We start from the raw sequence: 24,529 nt of genomic DNA, 5'->3' as shown, positions 1-24,529 counted from the left end.
GGTCATTAGCTGCATAAAGACACCTGTCCACCCCATACAATCAGTAAGAATCCAACTACTAACATGGCCAAGACCAAAGAGCTGTCCAAAGACACTAGAGACAAAATTGTACACCTCCACAAGGCTGGAAGGGGCTACGGGGAAATTGCCAAGCAGCTTGGTGAAAAAAGGTCCACTGTTGGAGCAATCATTAGAAAATGGAAGAAGCTAAACATGACTGTCAATCTCCCTCGGACTGGGGCTCCATGCAAGATCTCACCTCGTGGGGTCTCAATGATCCTAAGAAAGGTGAGAAATCAGCCCAGAACTACACGGGAGGAGCTGGTCAATGACCTGAAAAGAGCTGGGACCACCGTTTCCAAGGTTACTGTTGGTAATACACTAAGACGTCATGGTTTGAAATCATGCATTGCACGGAAGGTTCCCCTGCTTAAACCAGCACATGTCAAGGCCCGTCTTAAGTTTGCCAATGACCATTTGGATGATCCAGAGGAGTCATGGGAGAAAGTCATGTGGTCAGATGAGACCAAAATAGAACTTTTTGGTCATAATTCCACTAAACGTGTTTGGAGGAAGAAGAATGATGAGTACCATCCCAAGAACACCATCCCTACTGTGAAGCATGGGGGTGGTAGCATCATGCTTTGGGGGTGTTTTTCTGCACATGGGACAGGGCGACTGCACTGTATTAAGGAGAGGATGACCGGGGCCATGTATTGCGAGATTTTGGGGAACAACCTCCTTCCCTCAGTTAGAGCATTGAAGATGGGTCGAGGCTGGGTCTTCCAACATGACAATGACCCGAAGCACACAGCCAGGATAACCAAGGAGTGGCTCTGTAAGAAGCATACCAAGGTTATGGCATGGCCTAGCCAGTCTCCAGACCTAAACCCAATAGAGAATCTTTGGAGGGAGCTCAAACTCCGTGTTTCTCAGCGACAGCCCAGAAACCTGACTGATCTAGAGAAGATCTGTGTGGAGGAGTGGGCCAAAATCCCTCCTGCAGTGTGTGCAAACCTGGTGAAAAACTACAGGAAACGATTGACCTCTGTAATTGCAAACAAAGGCTATTGTACCAAATATTAACATTGATTTTCTAAGGTGTTCAAATACTTATTTGCAGCTGTATCATACAAATAAATAGTTAAAAAATCATATATTGTGATTTCTGGATTTTTTTTTTTTTAGATTGTCTCTCACAGTGGACATGCACCTACGATGACAATTTCAGACCCCTCCATGATTTCCAAGTGGGAGAACTTGCAAAATAGCAGGGTGTTCAAATACTTATTTTCCTCACTGTATATTAGTCACAATATATTCACTTTAGCTTTTTGCCCATAAAAAATATAAAACGCGTTTATTTTATTAAATACAGCGTAGGGAAATATTCTGCCACCAGTGAAATTTAATAGACCAACCGCTGATATTATTTTTGTGTGTATTATAGCCTAATCTACTTGATATAATACGGATTATAGGCTACCTGTTAAACTCTGGCACAATGATTAAATAAGGACATTTATTAGGTTCAGATGGGGGTTTATTTTTTTCTCCTGACCATAGATGGCACAAAATCTCATCTCAGCACTTTTGTTGAATGGCTATGATATTTTTAGTTTTTTTTATTTCATATGAATGTCAACATTTGAGGGATTTAGTCAGCCGAAACAGTTTTGAGGGTAATTTGTCTAATTTGGTGTTTCTGGAAAATATTGATCTATAACTTTGTATTATTGAATATTAACGTTTTTTGTGTGTCTATTTGTTAACGAATTGATTTATGGAGTAAAAAAGTTTTATTTTGAAGTATAAAGGTAAAATTAGACCCTTGGGGTAGGATGAGCCAACCGAAATTGGCACAGAAGGTCCCAAATGGCATGTTGGTACTAATGTTATTATTATTTTACCCCTATCTTGCACCTCTTTAAATGTTTGGCATTTTGAGATATAACAACTAAATTAGCAAATATTTCTGTTTATTTCCAATATCTTAACATATTGGCTGATGCATCACCATCTTGCTAATGCTAAACTTATCTAAATAAAAAGTAAATCCTCATTCTTCATAAAGGGATTCAGATCACACTGGTCAAGCCTGAGTTACTTTCACTTTCATTTGATCCGAATCTCCACCGTCCAGTATGGAATATAGGCTTTAATTAGACGGAAGAAATAACGATTATTGTAATTTCATCTGGGTAAATCAGCTATCTGTCTTGTTTTAATTATCCGATTTATTTTTAAACTTTACCTTAAACTGAATGTCAAACTCTGTAGTGAAGTGACATCATGCACTGAAGACGGGGGAAGAGAAACAGGAAGAGAAAGAAAGAGTTTCAAACTCCATTAGAGTTTCCAACACAATCAGTGAACAAAATGGAAGGCTATAAAATTATCATTCTGCTTGCTATTCTCGTTGATGGTAAGACATTTATTTTATTCTATAGTTCCAACCCGCAGTTTCAACTCGCTGATCAACTCTGCATTTCTCGTGAAGTCTGGCATTCAAATCTCTTTATCTTATTCAGCGCTGTTTTAAATAATTTAATATTATATCTTTATATAATGTTTTCGCTATACATCTACTTTATATATCGTGGATGATAATTATTATATGGTAATTATTTAGTAGGTCTATTCCCTGTTCTGGGGCCTCATTTATAAACGTTGCGTACGCACAAAAGAAGGCGCAAAAAGCTAATTTGACGGGAAAATGTGCGGTCCTTCACGCAAGCTCTCACCCAGGCGTACGCACAAAAACGGGTGAAATGAGAAATGTCGACACCGTCGGCAGAAGGAAGAAAAACGTGAAAGTGTGTGAAACTGTAGACCGTTGTGTAAGAAATGGCAATAGCCTACTGCCTCTCATAAATAACATGAAGACTTCACAAAGCAAGTATTACAATTAACAGCCTACACGAACACCCGTTTGATCAATCTGCAGTGTAAAACAAACAAAATCAAACGAAGATTACAACAGAAATGCAAATTAACACATATTTTCAAAAACAAAAGTGAAATAGAAATAAAAAGCTGGTGCATGTGGCGCGTCAGTGCCCGCCTCAGTCGCCTTCACCACTCCACTTAATAAGGATTCCCCAATAATTGCCGCCAGTCTCTCATCAAGAGGGGTCATCTCCGGTGTCCCCTTTCCCCCACCCGTGGCAGACACACTCTGGCGTTGGAGCGCTAGAAGATTTTTTGCATCGACTTTGATGTCCGACCATTTCTTTTTTATTTCGGCCACGGTCCGAGGTTGTGAGGCTCTGCAGCATTAACGGCATCTGCAACCTTTTGCCACTCAAGTGCCTTTTTGGCATTAGTAATGCCCACACTTTGCCCTCCAAACAACATTTTACTCCTCCTATCCAAACAACATTTTACTCCTCCTATCCACCTTGCCAACGCTAATTTCTACTTCACATTGAGTGAAGTTACGTTTCTTGGTTTTCCTCTCTGTGTTTGCCATGATTTCGCAATCGATGAATATTAACTTGTGGGCGTTTCACGGACTATTTATGGGCAACTATGGGCGTGACATGAAGCCGCAAAAGCTGCGCTACATTTAGAATTGATTGTGATTTATTAAGGGAAAACTGCGTAGGACGTGCGTGCGCACGGTTTTATAAATCCGAATATTTCTGTGCGTAGCTACGCACGTCCTATGTTTCATCCGTACGCCACTTCTGACGCAAATCCTACGCAAAGTTTTATAAACTAGATGTACCGCATGGCGGTACAAAATATGACCGCCGCTCAGGCCTGCACTGGCTTTCCACAAAAATAAATGACGTGGAGCAATTTGGCTGTATTGCGTGTTTATGTATATTACCTAAAAAAAGTAGTAGTATGTGCATGTCTGTGTGTATGTGTGTGTGTTTGTGTATGTGTGTGTCTGTGTGTGTCTGTGCGTGTATGTGTGCCTGCGTACATGTGTGTGCGCGTGTGTGTTTGTGTGTGTGTGTCTGTGCATGTGGATTTGTATGTGTGTGTGTCTGTGCGTGTGGATGTCAGTGTGTGTGCATGCTTGCGTTTGTTTGTATTCCTGCATGTGTGTGTGACAGTATCATCCTAAACCAGCAACCCTTCGCTCAACACCACCATCTACAGGCCGATGAGTGTACAGTCACTAAATGTGCACATAAATGAATTTATTTTATACCCCCCCATGGATGAAATTCTACGAAACTTAGCATACCCCCAGAGGATGTCAAGTTAATCATACACATGAAATATGGTGCAGTTCTGAACATCTCCACTGAAGATAGGGGCGAGTAAAGTAGAATAATATTGCATTTTCATTTTTTATGGGAGTGGCGTAAATCACAAATTAGTGATTATGGGCTAGGTTGATGTGGGCCCTTAAGACCAACATACCATAACAAATTTGTCATCCTCGGTGCCACGGTTCAGGTAGTTATGTAGGAAAAACTGCATTTTTGGGGTTTGGGGGGCCCCAGCTCGGGGGGGGAGTGGCCCCCGGGGACCAAACGAAATTTTTCCGTAAAAGTCTAGTGGGGCTACATGCCCACCAAATTTCATGTTCCCCGGTGTTTCGGTGTCCCTGGTATCGTTGACGGAAAATTCAGTAGATGACGAAAAAAAAAAAAAAAAAAACTTTGACAATCCCTATATGACCGCTTTCGCTAGCTACGCTAGCGGCGGTCATAATGAGGCCCCAGGACTCTGATGAAATGGCGATCACGTGTTTTGAAAGGAATTGCATCCCTCCATTTTCTTTCAAAACACGTGATCGCTTAGCCTGAATCTTATTAAACTTACTTATCATTAGAGAATGCGGTGTAATTCAACAGTTGAATGTCATTTGCCTGATCAAATGCACCTTTAATACAATTTTAAAATGTAGGCTACTGCATTGTTATAGTTTTGTGTTGTCTAATGCATTGTTGCATCAAAATAATAGCATGAGTAGGCCTATAGGCTACTGCATAAACTACATAAATCTGTCATCTTCTATCATAAAACAGCAAAACATTTTAAGACAAGATACTACTGGTAAAACTTTACAGATATATATTATTTTCTATTTTTTTACCTATTCACCAAGGTTGAAATATCCGATGATGTAGGCTAAATATTTCTCTACTAAGACACACACACACACACACACACACACACACACACACACACACACACACACACACACACACACACACACTTGGCTATACCATACACTATCTATATAAGGATATTGCATAGATTTCTATATGTTTTTATATATAGCTAGTTACTAACCCAAACCCAACCCTAACAGAACACTTTATGTATTTTATAATTTATTATAAATATATATATATATATATATATATATATATATATATATATATATATATATATATATATATATATATATATATATTTTTTTTTTTTTTTACTTTTTACTTTATACCAGTTTTATAAATGAGGTTGTTCCCAAAAGAAGGTTTGGGCAGGCTTTAAGCACATTCTTCTGTTGTTTTTATATTTTTATAGCCAACATTTAGGTATAGCCACAATAGGTGAAAGATGTATACTTGCGCACTAGTAACTGTTCATTTGTGTCTTCAGGTGTGTTAAGTCCTTATACAGATGAAGTGATCTCAGTGATGGAGGGAGAATCAGTCACTCTAAACACCGGTGTTAACAAAGAACAACATGACATAATGCGGTGGTATTTTAATGACACACTCATTTCTCAAATCAATTCCAAGAAGAATTGTTTATATGATGGAGAAGACGGGAGATTCAGAGGCAGACTGGAGGTGGACTATGAGACTGGATCTCTGACCATCACAAACATCAGATCTGAACACGCTGGACGTTATGAAGCAGAGATTATCAGAAGCGAGAGTTCAGGCAAAAGGCAAAGCTTGAAAAGAAACAGCAATTGTGACAGCACGAAAATCATCTATAAAAACAGCAACATGGGTTACACCATAAAAATATTCAGCGTGACTGTCAGTGGTGAGTCATTTAATGTAATTTACTCTGAAGTATTTTACCGATTGAATACTGTAAATAAATGATTTTTTCATTTTGGACTGTTTTAAGAGGGACTATCAGATCTGGGGCCTCATTTATTAAACTTGGCATAGGATTTGCGTCAGAAGTGGCGTACGGATGAAACATAGGACGTGCGTAGCTACGCACAGAAATATTCGGATTTATAAAACCGTGCGCACGCACGTCCTACGCAGTTTTCCCTTAATAAATCACAATCAATTCTAAATGTAGCGCAGCTTTTGCGGCTTCATGTCACGCCCATAGTTGCCCATAAATAGTCCGTGAAACGCCCAGAGTTAATATTCATCGATTGCGAAATCATGGCAAACACAGAGGAAAACCAAGAAACGTAACTTCACTCACGTCATTACGCATTGTGACGGCATCATGGCATTTTATTACCATCCATTTGATTGCATCTGACAAGCTACAGATTATGAGGATGAATTGCATAACATGCCAGTATTATTGCAGAACATATTTCACTTTTCTTTTTGCAAATATGTGTTAATTTGAATTTCTGTTGTAATCTTCGTTTGATTTTGTTTGTTTTACACTGCAGATTGATCAAATGGCTGTTCGTGTAGGCTGTTAATTGTAAGACTTGCTTGTGAAGTCTTCACGTTATTATGAGAGGCAGTATTGCCATTTCTTTTACACAACGGTCTACAGTTTCACACACTTTCACGTGTTTCTTCATTCTGCCGACGGTGTCGCCATTTCTCATTTCACCCGTTTTTGTGCGTACGCCTGGGTCAGAGCTTGCGTGAAGGACCGCATATTTTCCCATCAAGTTTGCTTTTTATAAATACCAATTATTGCGTAGAGAGCGGCGTACGCCTTCTTTTGTGCGTACGCAACGTTTATAAATGAGGCCCCTGGTTACTCTCTTTCCCAGTATGCTATTGCTCATATGTACATGACTGGTTTTGCTGTACAAGCTGATTTCTGTCTCAGTATACAACATTAAACAGACATTAAACAATATCAAACAATAAGAATCAACTTTCATTGCCATGTGTTCGTTTAATTGCAACATCTATAGTTAAAAACTGTATTTCTAATTTGGTCAAAAATAAACTGACACTCTTAAGTCATATTTAGGAGAAATATTCTGTAAATACTTAAACATACAATGTTTTTGAAAATATAATATGAGTAATTGTTTCTTTAAGAACCTTTTTCTGAATGCTTAACATTTGTCATCATAAGATCATAAGATCATTCTGACTTGTGATGTTTCTTTATCTTCTTCAGCAACTAGTGATGAGTGATATTAATATTAGTGATGAGCCACTGCAGGGAGCTTGTTCACAGTATTTTTTTTTTATTTTTATTTTTACAGATTTTTATGCAGCTGCAAATGAAGTGAACTGCCATAATTATCCATAATTTATTTTCTTTTTACTCTGTGTTGATTTGTATTTCTTTATTTTTAATCTGTTGTGTCTTGTGTTTTCCAGCTGCTGGTCTTGGTGAGGCAGATTCCCAAAAGGACATCACAGAGCCAGAGACCGACAAGAGTATGTTTCATCCTTTTTTGTAATTTATATTCATCCTTTGTCCCAATTAAAATAAATATTATAGGCAAGGCAAGTATATTTCCACCATTTCAAAAGATAATTCAAAGTTTTTACATAAACAGTCATTAAATAGTAATCAAAAAGATTCATGGCTAAAAATAAAATATTAAAGAAGATAAAAGAATGTTAAAAGAAGAAGGTATATATCATTAAAATTAATTGGAGGGGGAAAAGGCTTAAAATAAACAGTACAGTAGAAAATCAGTGTCTAATCAATGCACTGTTACGTTTTCAATCTGGACTAGAAGCTTTGAATGGAGGACCTGTAAACGTGTCCTTAGAGAGAATATTTCCAGGGATAATGGTATAAACACAGTCAGAACTCACTCACACTAATGTCTCTATTTGTCTGTATCTGTTCCAGATTCAGGTCTGTCTCCAGGTCCTGTTGCAGGAATAGTTGTTGGTGTTCTGCTGGTCTGTGTAGCTGCAGCTGCTGCTGGTGTGATTCACTATCGCCACAGGAAGTCGTACTTGTAAGGGTAAGTATCACCTACAGATACTGTATTGAGAGTAAATGTTAATGTTGCAAAATTGATGTTTATGTGTGTGTGTGTGTGTGTGTGTGTGTGTGTGTGTGTGTGTGTGTGTGTGTGTGTGTGTGTGTGTGTTTAATTGTCAAAGCAGAAGGGGAGAGAAGAAGACCAGAGGTTCTGTAGAAAATCCACGTATGAGGTAAAATACTGCACTACTGTAGTGTGTATGTAGATCTGTGTTTATTTCACATGCACTGAAAAACTCATCCCGATAGGGAAATAAACATTTCAAATAGGATCTCATTCAGACTGATGACAGATATGCTGATTTTCTGTAGCTGTAAACAGCACCGTTCATTTATTTTTTACCATCTGTGATTTGTTGCTTTCTTAGACGGAGAAAGACACATGATCTGAGAGGATCGCAACAGCTTCTGCAACATTATTCCCATGGAATAAAATCAGCTGAAACAAATGTAGTGAAGGGGGTGGATTGGAATCCACTGCTGCTTCAATGTATATGTAATGAGTGATTATAATCAAGACATTAATCAATATCTTTCCTTTTAAATATCACATGAGTTAATTTACTTCTCTGGAGATTTTATTTTGTTATGAAACGTTGTGTCTGACTTCAGGGTCCGAGTGTCAGATGCATAATCTATGGAGATGTGCTTCAGTCTATCTGTATATGTGTGGGAAATTACTATGTGTATATACTAGGTATAACTGCTGTGTGTGTGTGTGTGTGTGTGTGTGTGTGTGTGTGTGTGTGTGTGTGTGTGTGTGTGTGATGTAGGTTATAACTGTGATCTTTGTAACTGTAAGCGTGTGAGTCTTGAAGCTGAACTTCTGCTGATGAAACTGCAAACTATCTTCAGTAAAACTTTTCTTCAATTTTTTATAATTCTGACTCCTTTCAAAAATCTGGTCTTTGGGTCTTAAACTGTTAACCCTTTACAGTATCCTATAATATTCCACTAAAAATCAATAATGGAAAAATGAGCTGAAACATGATTATTAAAGATGAATCACTTACTGTTGCCTGTCATGACACAGTTCAGAACTTTCACTTTCTCTTTAAAAAAAGTAATATTATTATCTATAATATTTACGTAAACTTTGAAACTTGAATGGTATAAATGTACTCGAAATGCACTTTTATTGTTGTTGGTTCTGGAACTTAAAGTCTTTGTAAAGTAAAGTTCTTGTAAAGAAACAAGAAACAATTTAAAAAAAAAACTTTTTAATGCTGTAAATGTGTTTTTATTCAACCATCATTCAATCTGAATCTTAATTCATAATTTATTCTCATTATGACACTCCTTTATTTATAATATAAACATATGTATGACTAGGATGCATATCAGTTCTGTAATATTCAGTTTTCTGTTCAATTCTACAGGGATTTATTGGCGTGACAAATATTTTTACATTTGTGAGGGGTTGCTGCATACAATTATAAGACAAAATGAAAATAGCAACATTACATAAAAAATAAGAAAATTACACAGCGAAAAAATTGTAGGTCTATTGGCCTAATTAAATACATAAAATGGAAGGCATTAAAAGATTAAAAAGGAAAGATTAAAGATTGTTCATCGTTTTGGCCACCAGATGGCACTGAAACACCAGATTCAGGTAATGCACCTTTTAGGGAGCATTGGTGAGAAAAGCTTAGTTTCGCCATGACTGAACAATTACAGCACACATATTTGATCTTTACAGATTAAAACTACAATATATGTCTACAATATTTATAATATCTGTTTCCTCCATTTATCCTCTTGCAGCTCTGACGTCATTGACCAGAAGAACAGCAGCGGCCGCAGAAGCCACGCCCATCAGCGCAGTGAGAACCAATCGCAGCACAGCTTCAACTGAATCACAATAATGGACGTGAAGTTCTGAAAAAACAATTGAGCAATGATAAAACAAAATTGAGATGTTCACTTAGCTGAGTTTAGTCTATGTCAAGAAATCAAAAGGATAAAACTTAAAAATAAAAAGATATTTTCTTTTGTGCTCCACAGAAGAAGAAAAAAAATGCAAAACTTCTGTTTAGGAAGACACGGGTAGGCTAAATGTAGAAAGAAAGTAATTCATAATTTGGCATCTTAACTTAAAATGAACAACATAACTCAATGAATACACATATATCATCAGTGCTGGTACCTGCACATGTGTGACAGAGTGTGTTGATGTCCAGATGTGTGGTCTGGTTGCTGATGGGATTGTTCAGCACACAGCTGTAGGTGTTTTTATCCTGATATTCCACCTCCAGAGGTAGAGAGAGACTGATGCTGAGATCACACACACTGATGCTGGACAATACACTGATTCCTGCGTACCAGGAGAGAGTCACATCACACACATTCACCACTGAACTCAGCAATGTACAATTCTGGTGTGATGATGATGAACAGTCTCTGCTGATGACAGGAACAGGCAGACGAGCTGGAAAACATGAGAGAATAAAAAGAAATATGGATGAATCTAATCCACAATCTATGTTCCATTCAATGTGTTTTGTATGATCAGTAAGTGTTTCTCAAATTATGACATTTCAGTATGTGAAAATAAAATAATATCTGAAGGACGAGACAAATGATCTCTACTCACCATAGACAGAAACACTGAATGTTTTTGATGATCGTTTCGCTGCCCTTATCTCTAGTTGATAAACTCCAGTATGTTCAGTTGTGGTGTTTGTGATGGTCAGAGATCCAGTTTGACCGTCCAGCTTCAGTCTGTCTCTGAATCTCCCATCAAGAACATCATCATATGTGGAGAAGATTCCAGCAGCTCCACTGATTTGAGCTATCAGAGAGTTTTCAGCTCCATATTTCCACAGAATGTCTTCATCTTCATGTATTTCAGTAACATCAGTGTTTAGAGTAACAGAATCTCCCTCCATCACTGACACTGAATCACCAAACACTCCTGGAGAACAAACACACACACACACACACATATATATACAGTACAGGCCAAAAGTTTGGACACATTACTATTTTTAATGTTTTTGAAAGAAGTTTCTTCTGCTCATCAAGCCTGCATTTATTTGATCAAAAATACAGAAAAAAATGTAATATTGTGATATATTATTACAATTTAAAATAATTGGTTTTCAATTTATTATACTTTAAATTATCATTTATTTCAGTGATGCAAAGCTGAATTTTCAGGATTTTCAGAAAATAGTAATGTGTCCAAACTTTTGGCCTGTACTGTATATATATATATATATATATATATATATATATATATATATATATATATATTTTACAAATTAAGGTTTCTGTTTATAAAAATGTGGATTAAAGAACAGAGGCAGAAAAACAACATTGTAAAGAGTCTCTGCTGATGCAGGAACAGGCCACTGGAAAACATGTGAGAAATAAGAATCTAATAGGAACAAAGTGTGGTCAGTGCTGACACTGACAGTCCTGATGTTCTAAAACAAAAAAACAAACATCTTTTTTAGGCTGTCAGCACACGTTCACCACAGAGGAAGGAGGAGAGTTGTGTGGAGGAGGGACAAGTTCAACAAAACTGAAGATCATCTATAATGACTGGACAGTGGATTCTGTTTGTGTGTGAAGAATGCGTTGTGTAGCCAAGAGTCACGGGTGGCAAATGATATCCTTAGAAAAAGTATTGTCACCCTAGAATTATCCTGGTAAAAAATATAAATTCAAGCAGTGTTTGCTGTACTTTCAGCAGCGGTGCTTCAGTGTGAAAAGGGTTTTGAAATAATGGCCAGAAGTCGTCCGAATTCAAACACTTCTCTACTATATATTATGAAATAGTATGTTTGAATACATTCGAAAAACAGGAGGCAAAAAGTCCCCGGATGACATAGTTACTGCCGAGATTCAGAAGTTTACAATGGACACTTTTCTATCCCATAAGGCCACAGGAGAGGTAATCTATTATTATATATTAACTCAATATTTTCACATTAATGTTGTGTTAGCAGACGTCTTCGTCTTGTACTGTGTTAGTTTATCTAAATCATCAGCTGAAGTCTATTGCAGATATAGATATTCATACATGCGTATAACTACAGTTGCAGACACTCAGTTACAAAATGGTGGATGGCTCTGTTTGTATTTCACAACTAAAAAAAACTCTATAGCGCCGTCTAAGTTATATGTTTCTAATGGAAAATGTATTTTACTATAAAAACACTATTAACATGATTTAACTCATAATAACATTTCATAACTGTGCAACAAACAACACTGACTTTCAGATGATTATAATTTTCGACTGCCTGAAGCTGTCATCATATGCATATCAGATTCATCATTAATGATGAGCAATGAGTAAAGCAATAAACTGAAATTATCACAGTACTTTTATTCTAAAATGTCGTTGCACAAGAGAAAAATAAATGCAAAAAGAGTGGAATCAATTTTATTTCAGCTTTACTTGTGCATCTTTTCTATAGGATTAACAGAGAACGCAAAACCTCTGGCTGACTAAAACAGCAGCCAATTGCTTTTTATTTAAACTAAAACAAAATTTAATGTCTTAAAAGAAATATAACTTACCAGCAATATGGCACATGTAGCAGAAAATAAACAGATGAACCATCTTCAAATAACAGTGCTTGATATATGTGAACACTTGTGTGACAGACAGATTGTGAACTGACACAATGGTGTTAAACTGTGATATTAAGGTAGAGTTGCGTGTGTTTCCTCCACCGGATTTAAACACTAACCACATGTGTGAGATACTCTGACATGTGTTGTTCTTTCTCCTTTTAAGACTTGCTCTTAGTAGCATTGTTTATTTTACAAGTTGTACCATTTATGTTCTATATTTCGATTATTAACGTGCTCGAATTGAGTCAAGTCTTATGGGGGGTCCCCAAGTTTTTTTGTTGGTTAGTTGGTTAGTCTCGCAATATACACTTTATACAAAATATACAATATATTTGATCATAATATGCATAAATATATACTATTTATTAAAAACGCTTGAATTCATATATATAAATTAAATTACTTACTTGAGTAATATGGATTTAGAGGGTGACAAAGCAGCAGACCCAAAAGGGCAGCTATGGCAAATATACCAGGGCACTACATATAAGGCACTTGAACACCCGTAAAAGTAAGTGACTTCAAAATACATTGAAATGTCTCAAAAACAGTAGAAAATAATCAGATGGCTTCCAGACTCACTGGATGGTATCACTGTCAGATTCAACAGTGGCACAGGGATAATTATTTCATAATGTCTCCGAAAGCAGTGAAAAGAGAGCGGTCAGTAACTTCAAAAGGATATCTATCTTCACAACTTTTTTATTACTTAAACAGTAGCAAAAGAATGGAAAAATACTATCAGGCTGTAATGATGTAGTATGAACCCAGGTGCGGGAGTTTTACTCAAAGAGTGCAGGACAACTGGGCAAACAGGATACAGTCTTTGGAATAGTTTATAAGTTTAACATAGGGATGTCCATGATTGATGTGACACTGTGATAATGTTTGTTCCAAAAGACTTGATTAAATGCATGAAACTTGTTTATTATAAATTGTGGCAAAACAGGCTGTCAGCCTGTGTGTTGGTTGGGATTTTTCAACTATTTCAGCACATACGATTTTTAAATAGTTACGTCCAGTAGGTGGCGGGCGGCAAAGCACTGTCATGAGTGAGTGAGTCAGCAGACTATTCAACCATTTCAGTGAAAAAGGCTGCTTTATTCATAAACAAACAATACTATGGCAATCAAATCATCTATTTCAAGAGTGAATCCCGCATAAATGCGTATGTAATTCCCAAAACTTTGCCGTGTTTATACAGCCTTTGGTCCTAGCAGCATGAAAAACAAGTAATATACAAATAAATACAAATTCTGAATGGATATTAGAAAGCATAGAAAGCGCACAACGAGCGCTCCCTTTATAATTACTAAAAATCTGTTATCCATCTTCATCGAGATCTCTAGCACTAGCACTCCTGTAGAACCAGGACTGTTAATTATGAAAAAAATAGTAACGTAAGCCTAAATGTTTCCAATATATGCTAGGAATATAAAAGCCCCGACATGGAGTGGATAACTGTTGGATATAAAGTAGAAAGATATATAGCGAGAGACAATTACCCCTCAAAAAAGTCAGTAAGAAGCTTTCTCTTCCCGACTGCGAGTGGAGGTTTATTTTTCTCCATATTTTAAAAGCTAAAATTAGCTTCACCGGAGCGGCGCCAAACAAACAGTCCTGTCAGTCGACGATGTCATGCGCGCGCACAGCGCTCTTTAGGCGGGGCGTTTACATTTTTAAAGAGACATGACAACTAGCCTATAAACACACTTAAAATAAATTATTGTAAATAATCAATTCACGATATTTACTGTATCCTTTGCATGCATTTATTTTGATTTGTCATTATTATTTTTACCAAAATAAAAATATCCGAGGGACCCCCCTAATTCTATTTTTTACTTCTTATGGGGGGTCCCTAATACCTTATGGGGGGTCCCGGATCCCCCCAGCCCCCCCTCAATTCGAGCACAACCTGACCTCTGGCATGACTCTATTAGTGGTGTTTGTGTTTGTCGTAGACCCATGGATGAGGTGTGCTCTGACTTTTATAAGTGATCAGGGGTACGATGTTCGCAATGTTTGACTTTGAACTTTGACGGGTCATAGCTCTGAACTTGAAATTTCACTCAGGCAACCAATCAGTCTCTCCGGATCATTGTGAGGCTATCAAGCCACGCCCTAGCAACCATTTAGAGCACCCTAGCAACTGATCCCATAAACTACCATCATAAAGAGCCTGGGCCCGGTTTCCTGATAACGCTCACTCTTAGCGCGCTAAGAAAGCTCGAAAGATATATCTTACCAAAGTTGTTTATGTTCCTAAGTGTGTTCCCTGAACCATACCTTAGGAAGCTGCTTAAGATATACCTTCGTAGATATACCTTACGTGCGACGTTACCCGGCGCTGTCCGCGGCGATGGTGCTGAATTGGTTGAAATCGATGGCTCGAGAATCAATTATTCTCTCGTGCAGGGTCTGTTTATGTGAGAAAGCGGTGATCTTTGTGAATGAAGCACTTCAGAAATAGTTGAAATTGCGATTTATTATGATTATTGGATATTATAAAAAATAATCCAAACTATAATAGCCTATAATAGCCTATAGCCTACATATTTTAAAATTGTAACATATATTGCTGCCACAATAACCTTTTCAAAAATTTACGTGCCTTCTTCTCTTTCCCATTTTTGTTCGCTGAGGTGGAGCTGCGATGAAATATTGTTCTTGTGTAAATACTTTCCAGCATTTCAGTAATAAAAGTGTACATCTTACGTACGGTGCTCGGCAGTGATCAAAAAGGATTTAAACAGTGGATTTTGAATCTCTTCTTGTAAACTCAGAGATGTGGATTCAGATGGCAATTAAATCACCACCCCAGTCAGCAAACAAATTTGGCCCAGATTTGGCATGTGTCTGGCATAGCTGGCATTCATCCGGCACTGGCATACAGCATGTGGGCCAAACATGGCCCGGGTTTGGCAGAGATGGCACTGGATTTAAGACGGCACCCAAGACATGGGCCAGATGTTAAATGGAGTATTTGGCCCAGATGTCAAATATAGATATGTGGGCCATATATGTATGGCCGATCTTGAGCCACATTTAAAATCCTTTTCAAGTATTTTTGAGTAAAATCCCAATGTTTTCCCATACAGAAAGTTAATATATTCACATATATGGGAAACACTGTAAAATATATTGAAATACATTTTGATAATATATTTTTAAAATGCATAACATAAGCTCATATTGCATATTTAATTATGTGTCTTTATATGTAAAATTATATTCATGCCTCATATATGACAGGCGATTATATGATGTATGATATATCTTATATTGTAGAATAGTATATCCTGATATTATATATGACTGACTTCAAACAATGTTTTACATTCACTGCTTTCATATTCTCATTCAGTACAGTTTGATGTAGCCCTATCCACGTAAACAATACATGATTAGGTTTCAGGACATTTTATTTGACTTTATGTACTCAGTAAACAAATTTGGCCCAGATTTGGCATGCATCTGGCACAGCTGGCATTCATCCGGAACTGGCGCATGTGGGCCAAACATGGCCTGGGTTTGGTAGAGATGGCACTGGGTCAAAAACGGCACCCAAGACATGGCCCAGATGTCAAATATAGATATGTGGGCGGCATAAGTATAGCCGATCTTGACCCACATTTAAAATCCATTTCAAATATTTTTGATTAAAATTCCAGTGTTTTAATACACAAATATATTTTCATCTTCCTGTTTACATCCTGGGTCTAATGCCTTCAAGTTAATCCAGGCGACAATAAATATTTAATTATCTGAATTATGAAAATCAACTGTAATTGTTTGATTTCAGTTCCTGCACATTGCTAAATTTAGACCACAATTTTTTATGCCATGTACTGTACACCAGTGGACTTTTCATAATTTAACATTTTTCCACTGTCATTTATATGCGATATATGATTAAATCCTGCATTCAATATTATATTATATTATATTATATTATATTATATTATATTATATTATATTATATTCTGTTACCAGTTGGTTAATTAAGATGATCACAAATTGAACATATATGTGACTGAAAGAGATTCAATATATTTGAGAAATGATAGAAACGTGTTGCCATTTATGACAGATATTTCTAGAAACAGCTTCCGCATGAATCAGTGGATTAGTGTCAGTTAGCCCAACTCGCGCCAATCAGGATTTCAAAACCCCGGAAATGCGAAGCTGACCTATCAGAGCAAAATTGGCCGAAAGGCGCAATTATCAAATGCAGTGCTTCATGGGATTGTAGTTTTATTTACCCAGTTGGCACATAGTCTCGTACTTGTGTATTTTTTACAAATATTTTTATTTCGGATCGAATATTGTACACGTTGTGATTCAAGTTTTAGCTGGTTGTTATGATTCATGGCTTATAACGCTAACAAATCTCCAAAGAGGAAAAGTGAATGAAAATACTCCCGGAACCAGTACGTCGAAAAAGTGGGCGGGCGCTGCAGTCTTGCACAGACTTCAGATTCAGAAACGGTCAAGCACTGAACCGGGAAAAAGCCAGCAGAGTTGGTAAGTGAAAACTTGTATCATTAAAGTTTAATTAAGTTCGTAAAAGGACTTAAGTAAAGTTTTAATTAATTGATGTGTGAACATGCTATCGAAATTATAGTAAACTGTTCTAATTAAAATTTGCACGCCAATTGTTTAAACGCAGTTTTAAATACAATAAACTAACATGTCCAAAAAGTTGTGGTTGGAACAAATATCTGTAAAACTGTGCAGGCCAAAAGTTTGAAAACATTACTATTTTTAATTTATTTTGAAATAAGTTTCTTATCCTCATCAATCCTGCATTTATTTGATAAAAAATACAGAACATTTTTTTTTTATATTTAATATTTTAGTATATTATTACAATTTAAAATAATTGGTTTTCAATTTATTATACTTTAAATTATTATTTATTTCTGTGATGCAAAGCTGAATTTTCAGGATCATTACTCAAGTCTATCACATGATCCTTTAAAAATCATTCTAATGTTCTGATTTATTATGAGTGTTGGAAACAGTTATGCTGCCTAATATATTTGCTGAATAAAATGTTAAAAATAACTGCATTTATTAAAAAAAACAAAAAAACTATTCTAGTAATATAAATCTTCTTTACCATCACGTTTTATCAATTTAACACATCCTTGCTGAATAAAAGTATTTATTTATTTCAAAAAAAGAAAGAAAAAAATTACTGACCAGTAGTGTATATTGTTGTTACAAAAGATTTCTATTTTTAAAACATTTGCTTCTTTTTTTATTTTTATTTTTATGTTATTTTACTTTTTATTCATCAAAGTATCCTAAAAAGGTATCACAGGTTATGAAAATATATTAAGCAGCAGAACTGTTTCCAATTTTGATAATGAATTTTTTTTGAAAAACTACACTGTCATGCTGTTTTTAATTTGATTATGTAGTGCTTCATTGGATTGCAGTTCTTTTTATAAAGCCTTTTAATTACACAGTATTGTACCTTTTGTCTTTTTGTCCAGTTTTCAAAAAAAAAAAGTTCCTTCAAATCAAAGTTCAGTGTGGAGATTGACCCCACAAAGGTTTTTTTTTTCTCTCTTTCTCTCTTTACTTAAATGCTTAAAGCATGAATGAAAACAAAAACAAATCTGGAACCAGCATGGTTGAGCATGAATGCACTATATTAGAGATTAAGAAAGTGAAGGAGGGAGAGAACATTTTATGCCTCAATACAAGCTCAGGTTGCATAACAAAAAACATACACTGAATTAAAAAAAGTAAAAATAAACATGATCTTGAAGGATCTTTCACCTGTAGTAGAAAGTCAGAATTTGAATTTAAATCTGGGTTCAGGTTTTGTTGTAATATTGCATTTGATTCAATATTCAATATCCACATTACCTGATGATGCATAAGTTAATTATACATCATGTGTGCTTGTCTTTTTCAGCGGCTGTGAGACGTAGGCTAACCGTCTAACATCTGATGCCACAGAGAAAGACATTGATTCCACCGTTAAAAGATGGCTGTATCTAACTTGTTGATGAAACATGTTCTAGTGTTATATGTTTAGTGAATCTTGTTCGTGACCAGAAACATGGACGTTTAAGCATTAGGCAAAGCAATGAAACTTAATGATCAGAAACATGGATGATCAAGTAACATTTAAATGGAAACGTCATAAACCAAAAAAACGGCACTTGTTTTTTTTATTTTTTTTATTTATTTTTAGCTGAACTGACAGAGGAGTGTCATTTTAGAGTTTCTAAAACTGAAAAATGTCATGATGAAAAAACAGATGCCAATGCTTTGATGTTTAACACAATTAAATATTTGTTCAGAATACTGTCTTGGTGTGACTATCCATCTGGGAGGGGTGTGTAAGTGACTTGGTTATGGTGGTGTTGAGGCTGACGTGGAACTCATCTGGTCCAGCGTATTGGAGTTATGGGTAATTAACTTGGTTGAGACTTGGTCCAGTTATGGCCCATGTGTGGCCCTTGTCTGGAATCCAGACCTGGTCCACACTAGGACCGTCATTCATTGCGGTATGTGGGCCAAGTCTTGTGGGCCAGAGCTGGGCCACAGAAAAATTGGATCATGCTCAGGTGTGGCTCAGTTTTGGGCTTTCTGGTTAAAGACTGGTGTTGATATGGTTTACTTAAGGTTATGTTTTGATTTCAATGTTACATTTTGATCTGGCCCAATTCTGGGCCAGTTATGGATAATTAACTTGGCTGAGACTTGGTCCAGTTATGGCCCATGTGTGGCCCTTGTCTGGAATCCAGACCTGGTCCACACTAGGACCGTCATTCATTGCGGTATGTGGGCCAAGCAAAAGCTGGTTGTGTGGGCCGGAGCTGGGCCAGAGAAAATTTGCTATGTGGGACACGACCTGTTTGTCAAAAAACAGAAGGTACTAATTTGGCCAGGGATTTTTACGCGGGTTGGGTGAGAAAACACTGATATTATGGATTCGGACGGCACTAAAATCACCGACTTACCCCTGTAAATGTTTAAAATACCGGACGAACCCATGAGAAACAATATGCGTCCGAATAGGACTTAACTGACAGTAGCCTATGCTTTCACTGGCCTTTAAAAGAGCGTTTTAATTAAATTAATAATATTGTATAATAATATAATTAAAAATCTAACAACAATCAGTGTAATGACAATTTTATTCTTTGCATGAAAACACTTGAATTAGCCTAACTGAATACTGTCTGGGTGTATTAAAACTTCAGAATTATATTCATATAGACCTGCAAAAGTGATAAGGTAAAGCTAAGAGTGGTCCAGACCAACCTTATAAAGTGTGACTTACAGAAGATATACTTAGCGAACGAACATTTCGGGAATCGTGCCATAAGGTTAAGAGAGAGGTTAAGGAATAGGTTAAGAACTACTTAGAGATAAGAACGCTTTGGGAAACCGGGCCCAGATGGGTATCTCTTAACCCTCTGGGGTCCTTCGGGTCCATATGGTCCCGAAGCGTTTAAATAAAAAAATGTAAAAAATCATAGCTTCATCGGAATGGTCCGAAATTTGGTGACTTTGTTGGTACTTGGTATATGAACACCCAAAAAAATTGGGGACAGGATTTGAATAGTCTAAGCGGTTGTAAAAAAAATAGTCACACTCAGGACCTTCGGGTCCAAATGGACCCGCCATAGGAAATGAATGGGAAATTGGCAAAAATGTGACAATACAGAGTTTTTTTTTGCGTACAATCTACAAATCAGCCATGATCCAGAAAAAAAGCACACAACAGTGAAGGGGTGAATCTATAAAACATCAAGAGTGCAAAACAGACACATCCACACACACACACACACACACAAACACACTTTTATACACATACACACTAATAAATTCAGATTACAAAAATCTGTTTTGAATTTTTAAAAATCACAGCTTCATCGGAATGCTATGAAACTAGGTGACTTTTATGGTATTAGGTATGTGAACACACAAAAAATATTGAGGTCATGATCCAAGCATGCTAAGTGGTCGTCACACTTCTGCTCTTTGGTCAAAAATGACCCCCATAGAAAATGAATGGGAAATTGTCAAAAATATGAAAACACAGAGGTTTTTTTGTGCATACAATCTACAAATCAGCCAGGATGCAGAAAAAAAGGACTCAACAGTGAAGGGGTGAATCTCTAAAACATCAAGAGTGCAAAACAGACACATCCACACACAGACACACACACACAAACACACTTTTATACACATACACACTAATAAATTCAGATTACAAAAATCTGTTTTGAATTTTTAAAAATCACAGCTTCATCGGAATGTTACGAAACTAGGTGACTTTTATGGTATTAGGTATGTGAACACACAAAAAATATTGAGGTCATGATCCAAGCATACTAAGTGGTCATCAAACTTCTGCTCTTTGGTCAAAAATGACCCCCATAGGAAATGAATGGGAAATTGCCAAAAATATGAAAACACAGAGTTTTTTGGTGCATACAATCTACAAATCAGCCAGGATGCAGAAAAAAGGACTCAACAGTGAAGGGGTGAATCTCTTAAACATCAAGAGTGCAAAACAGACTAAATCTGTTCAGGCAAAAATCACTAGAATTCGCAAGCCTTTCTACAGAGAGCTGTATATCCACTAGTGGTAAAAATGTGCTATTGCGTGATAAAAATGCTCAGTGTGTCCACCAGTTGGCGCCCATCTCATTTCAAAAATTGCTTTCATGAGGCCTAGGCTTGACTCTAAAATGAAATACAGCTTTAATAAAAATAAAATAAAAATTATATATATATAAAAAAATTCTATTATATTCAATGGGAAAAAATGGGTCATAATTATTGCATAAATATTAATTATAAATCATAAAATTATTTCAAAACACCAAAAAAGAAAAGAAAAAATATTATAAAAAACAAGTAAAAAAAAAAATATTATGATTTTTTTTTCTATATATTAATCCCGTGTGTGTGACTCCAAAATTAATCCAAAGTGTGACTGTTACACGAAGGACCCCAGAGGGTTAAGCTCACGAGGATGAGCTTGTTTCACTCATGCAAACATTTTGAGCTCCTAAACAAGTTCCATTGAGTTCCTTTCAAATCAAAAGTATAGAAGTGTCATAGTATCATAAAAGTAGGCTTGTTTGACTTGGGCCAGCAAACAGCAAAATCACGAACCACCTTCACTATAGTGTCGACTCAGATCTGGTACTGTGGGATGTGGGCCGGATCTGGGCCGACACTATGTTGCCGTCTGGGTCTCTATCTCTGCATCAGAACATCCTGTAGACTTGATGGTTGGCTCTTTTGACTTATGTTAGCAAACAGGACTTCCAACATGCTACATATGCCACACATGCTAGCAGTGAATAGTTACATGCTAATAGTGACATTTTTACTGAACTATCGTAGAGACATGTTTGTGAGCTTTTTGGACTCAGTGTAGTTGCACACAGCAAGATCCATTCACATTCTCTTCAGAAAATGTATCTAGTTGTTGTTTATTTTCCACACATTACTGTTGAGTGATCAAGGGGTCAAGGTTTTTTTTTTTTAAGCAACTTTAAACAACAATTACTCTATTTTTCTGTAATGCAGACGCTGTTAGTCCAGCCATCAGCTCAAACCACATCTCTGTTCAGCTGTAAATAGATCAGACCACTGACTGTTTCACTGTGACTCACACAATCCAATAGAGCAGTTTTGGGATGTGGAGGAATGGGAGATTCACATCATGGACGTGCAGCCAGTGAATCTGCAGCAACTGTGTGATACAATCATGACAATATGGAGGAATCTCTGAGGACTGTTTCTAGAAGCTTATTGAATCAATGCCATGACGAACTGAGGCAGTTCTGAAGGAAAAGTGTCCAACACGAGACTAACAAGGAGTATTTAATAAAGCAGCCGGAGAGTGAATTTATATCTGACAAGTAAAGCTGTTATTGTTCAAGAGTCTTATTTTGGACACTAGATGGCGCTAGTTAATAGTGGGATGTTATGTTTTATTTGATTCAATTTAAGTGTCATGTTCTGTTAACCAACTGCAAATGAAACAAATTATAGTCAAGTTGTTGAAAGATGTAATTTATTGGATTTTGATTTAATTTAATTTTCACACTCATTTTTTCCCCCTGAATATAAGCATATTTCTTACACTTAATTGTAACATAGAAACATTCATGTGTTGCTTGTTACTACCCAAAACTCAAAACTAAAGGTCTGAGAGGAAATACAGCGGTTCCTGTGAACGCGATCACACCGCTGGTCTGGTTCTTGAAGTTTGATCATCTTCTCTTGGCGATCGGTGCATACACCACATGATCCTCCTCTTTATCATCCTGTCAAAAACACAATATATTATAATTAATGCATGGATGTCCTTGAAATCATGTTTTTGTCTGTATAATGATCTATCACACACACACACACACACACACACACTCACTGCTGAAATGATATACAGACATGAATTAGTAATAAATGATCTTACCGGTTTCTGTGCTCTTCTTTTGTGGAACGATGGCTCGACGTAGATGATTTCTTTGTCATGAGTCTCAACTGTTTCAATAATAATAAGATGTAATATAATAAATAGATTGATTAAAACAACGAAACTCAATTGTTGTGTCTTGTACAGATAAAATTATACACAGAAAAGTATGATGTAGGATATGTTTAATAGTCTCATGCAACAGCACAACCAGGTGTTCAACTCTACCCAACACTTCTTCACTGCACTCTCTCTGTTCACTGCACTATCTCCCCTCTGCGACACCTAGTGCCAAAGCAATATAACATCTGTCATGTTGTTAAACAGTAACTAGATCTGTTTCTTTACAACATAATGTTATTAGGGCTGTTGGCCTCATTGATCTGAGCTTATGCTCCTCAGTTTTTGAGTGAAAAAAGCATTATTTATGGGTAATACTGGCATTGTTCACTCAACAGATCAATGAGGCCAATGATCAACCTGTTATAGAAATATAAAACCAGTGCTAATTGAAAGAAACTAGTTTGAATCCCATATTTGCTAATAATATGGCATATAGCATAGCATAAAGCATATTTTTGGAGGCCGGTAATTTTTGAACAGGAACACCAGAAGTGTAACAAATACAAATAATTGTGGGGAAGTTGTAATACCCTGTGTGAGCAAAGTCAGTAAGTTTTAGTCCAATGCGATAACGTTAAATAGCATTTTCAGGAAAAATAAAAATCTCTTCAGGTCATAATAACTGCAACACAACATGAGGGTTAAAAGAAACTACACTATTAAAGTATATTCACGAGTTCACGCTTACATACAATTAGAGGGAGTAAAGTTGAATGTGTATTTGGGGCTCCGAGCTCGGAGTTCGGCCTGAACCCAGAGTACTCCCCTGTATGTAAGTGTTTAAGACTAGAAGTATGGAGAAGGGGCGGTGGAGGGATGCTGCTAAACTGTCTTCTTGATCAGTTTTTCTACATTTCTTGCCAATGCAGAAGATCCCAATGACTGCAACAATCATCAGAGATCCAGCAGAGATCAACACTATCAGAGACACTGAGACTGGAACGAGAGAGAGAGAGAGAGAGAGAGAGAGATTTGCAGTGTCAGCTAGTGATAAGAGAACACAGTGGTATTATCAGTTTATCAGTTAGTGGTATTTTGTTGCTTTAAATTTAAATTCATTTCAAAGTTTCAATTCCATTAGTTCAAAATGTCATTCAATTGTAGGATACAGTAAACACCGATTTGTAGCCTGCGTCTTTTTATTGCAGGCTGAAAGGTAGCAAAGAGTGGTGATGATCTATATGTAAATATGATAAACAATAAAGTTATTCTGACGACACATCACTGAAGGAAGATATGGAACATCTGCTGAGG

The 24,529-nt window shown here is 36.6% G+C and overlaps 2 protein-coding genes across 4 annotated transcripts in view; both read left to right on the top strand.

Annotated features, from left to right (window-relative positions):
- Positions 1 to 24,529, top strand: part of LOC311084864 (SLAM family member 5-like) — a 183,586-nt gene that overhangs the window by 103,456 nt on the left and 55,601 nt on the right. The gene's annotated exons all lie outside the window — the stretch shown is intronic.
- LOC311084875 (uncharacterized protein) lies at positions 2,141 to 9,140 on the top strand. Of its 3 annotated transcripts, none has more exons than XR_014606640.1 (6): positions 2,141 to 2,425; positions 5,572 to 5,967; positions 7,470 to 7,529; positions 7,954 to 8,071; positions 8,217 to 8,264; positions 8,460 to 9,140. XR_014606640.1 is itself a non-coding variant. In XM_084117175.1 (6 exons), the coding sequence occupies exons 1-4, from the start codon at positions 2,380 to 2,382 to the stop codon at positions 8,067 to 8,069; spliced, it is 618 nt and encodes a 205-aa protein (XP_083973301.1). In that variant the 5' UTR covers positions 2,141 to 2,379; the 3' UTR covers positions 8,070 to 8,071; positions 8,217 to 8,257; positions 8,460 to 9,140. The 3 variants fall into 3 exon arrangements, 1 of the variants encoding a protein (XP_083973301.1); XR_014606641.1 differs by having other exon boundaries at positions 8,214 to 8,264; XM_084117175.1 differs by having other exon boundaries at positions 8,217 to 8,257.

Source organism: Abramis brama, assembly GCF_963993115.1.
Source record: "Abramis brama genome assembly, chromosome: 6".
NCBI classification, from domain to species: Eukaryota; Metazoa; Chordata; class Actinopteri; order Cypriniformes; family Leuciscidae; genus Abramis; species Abramis brama.
This window is presented reverse-complemented; position numbering and strand designations above follow the sequence as displayed.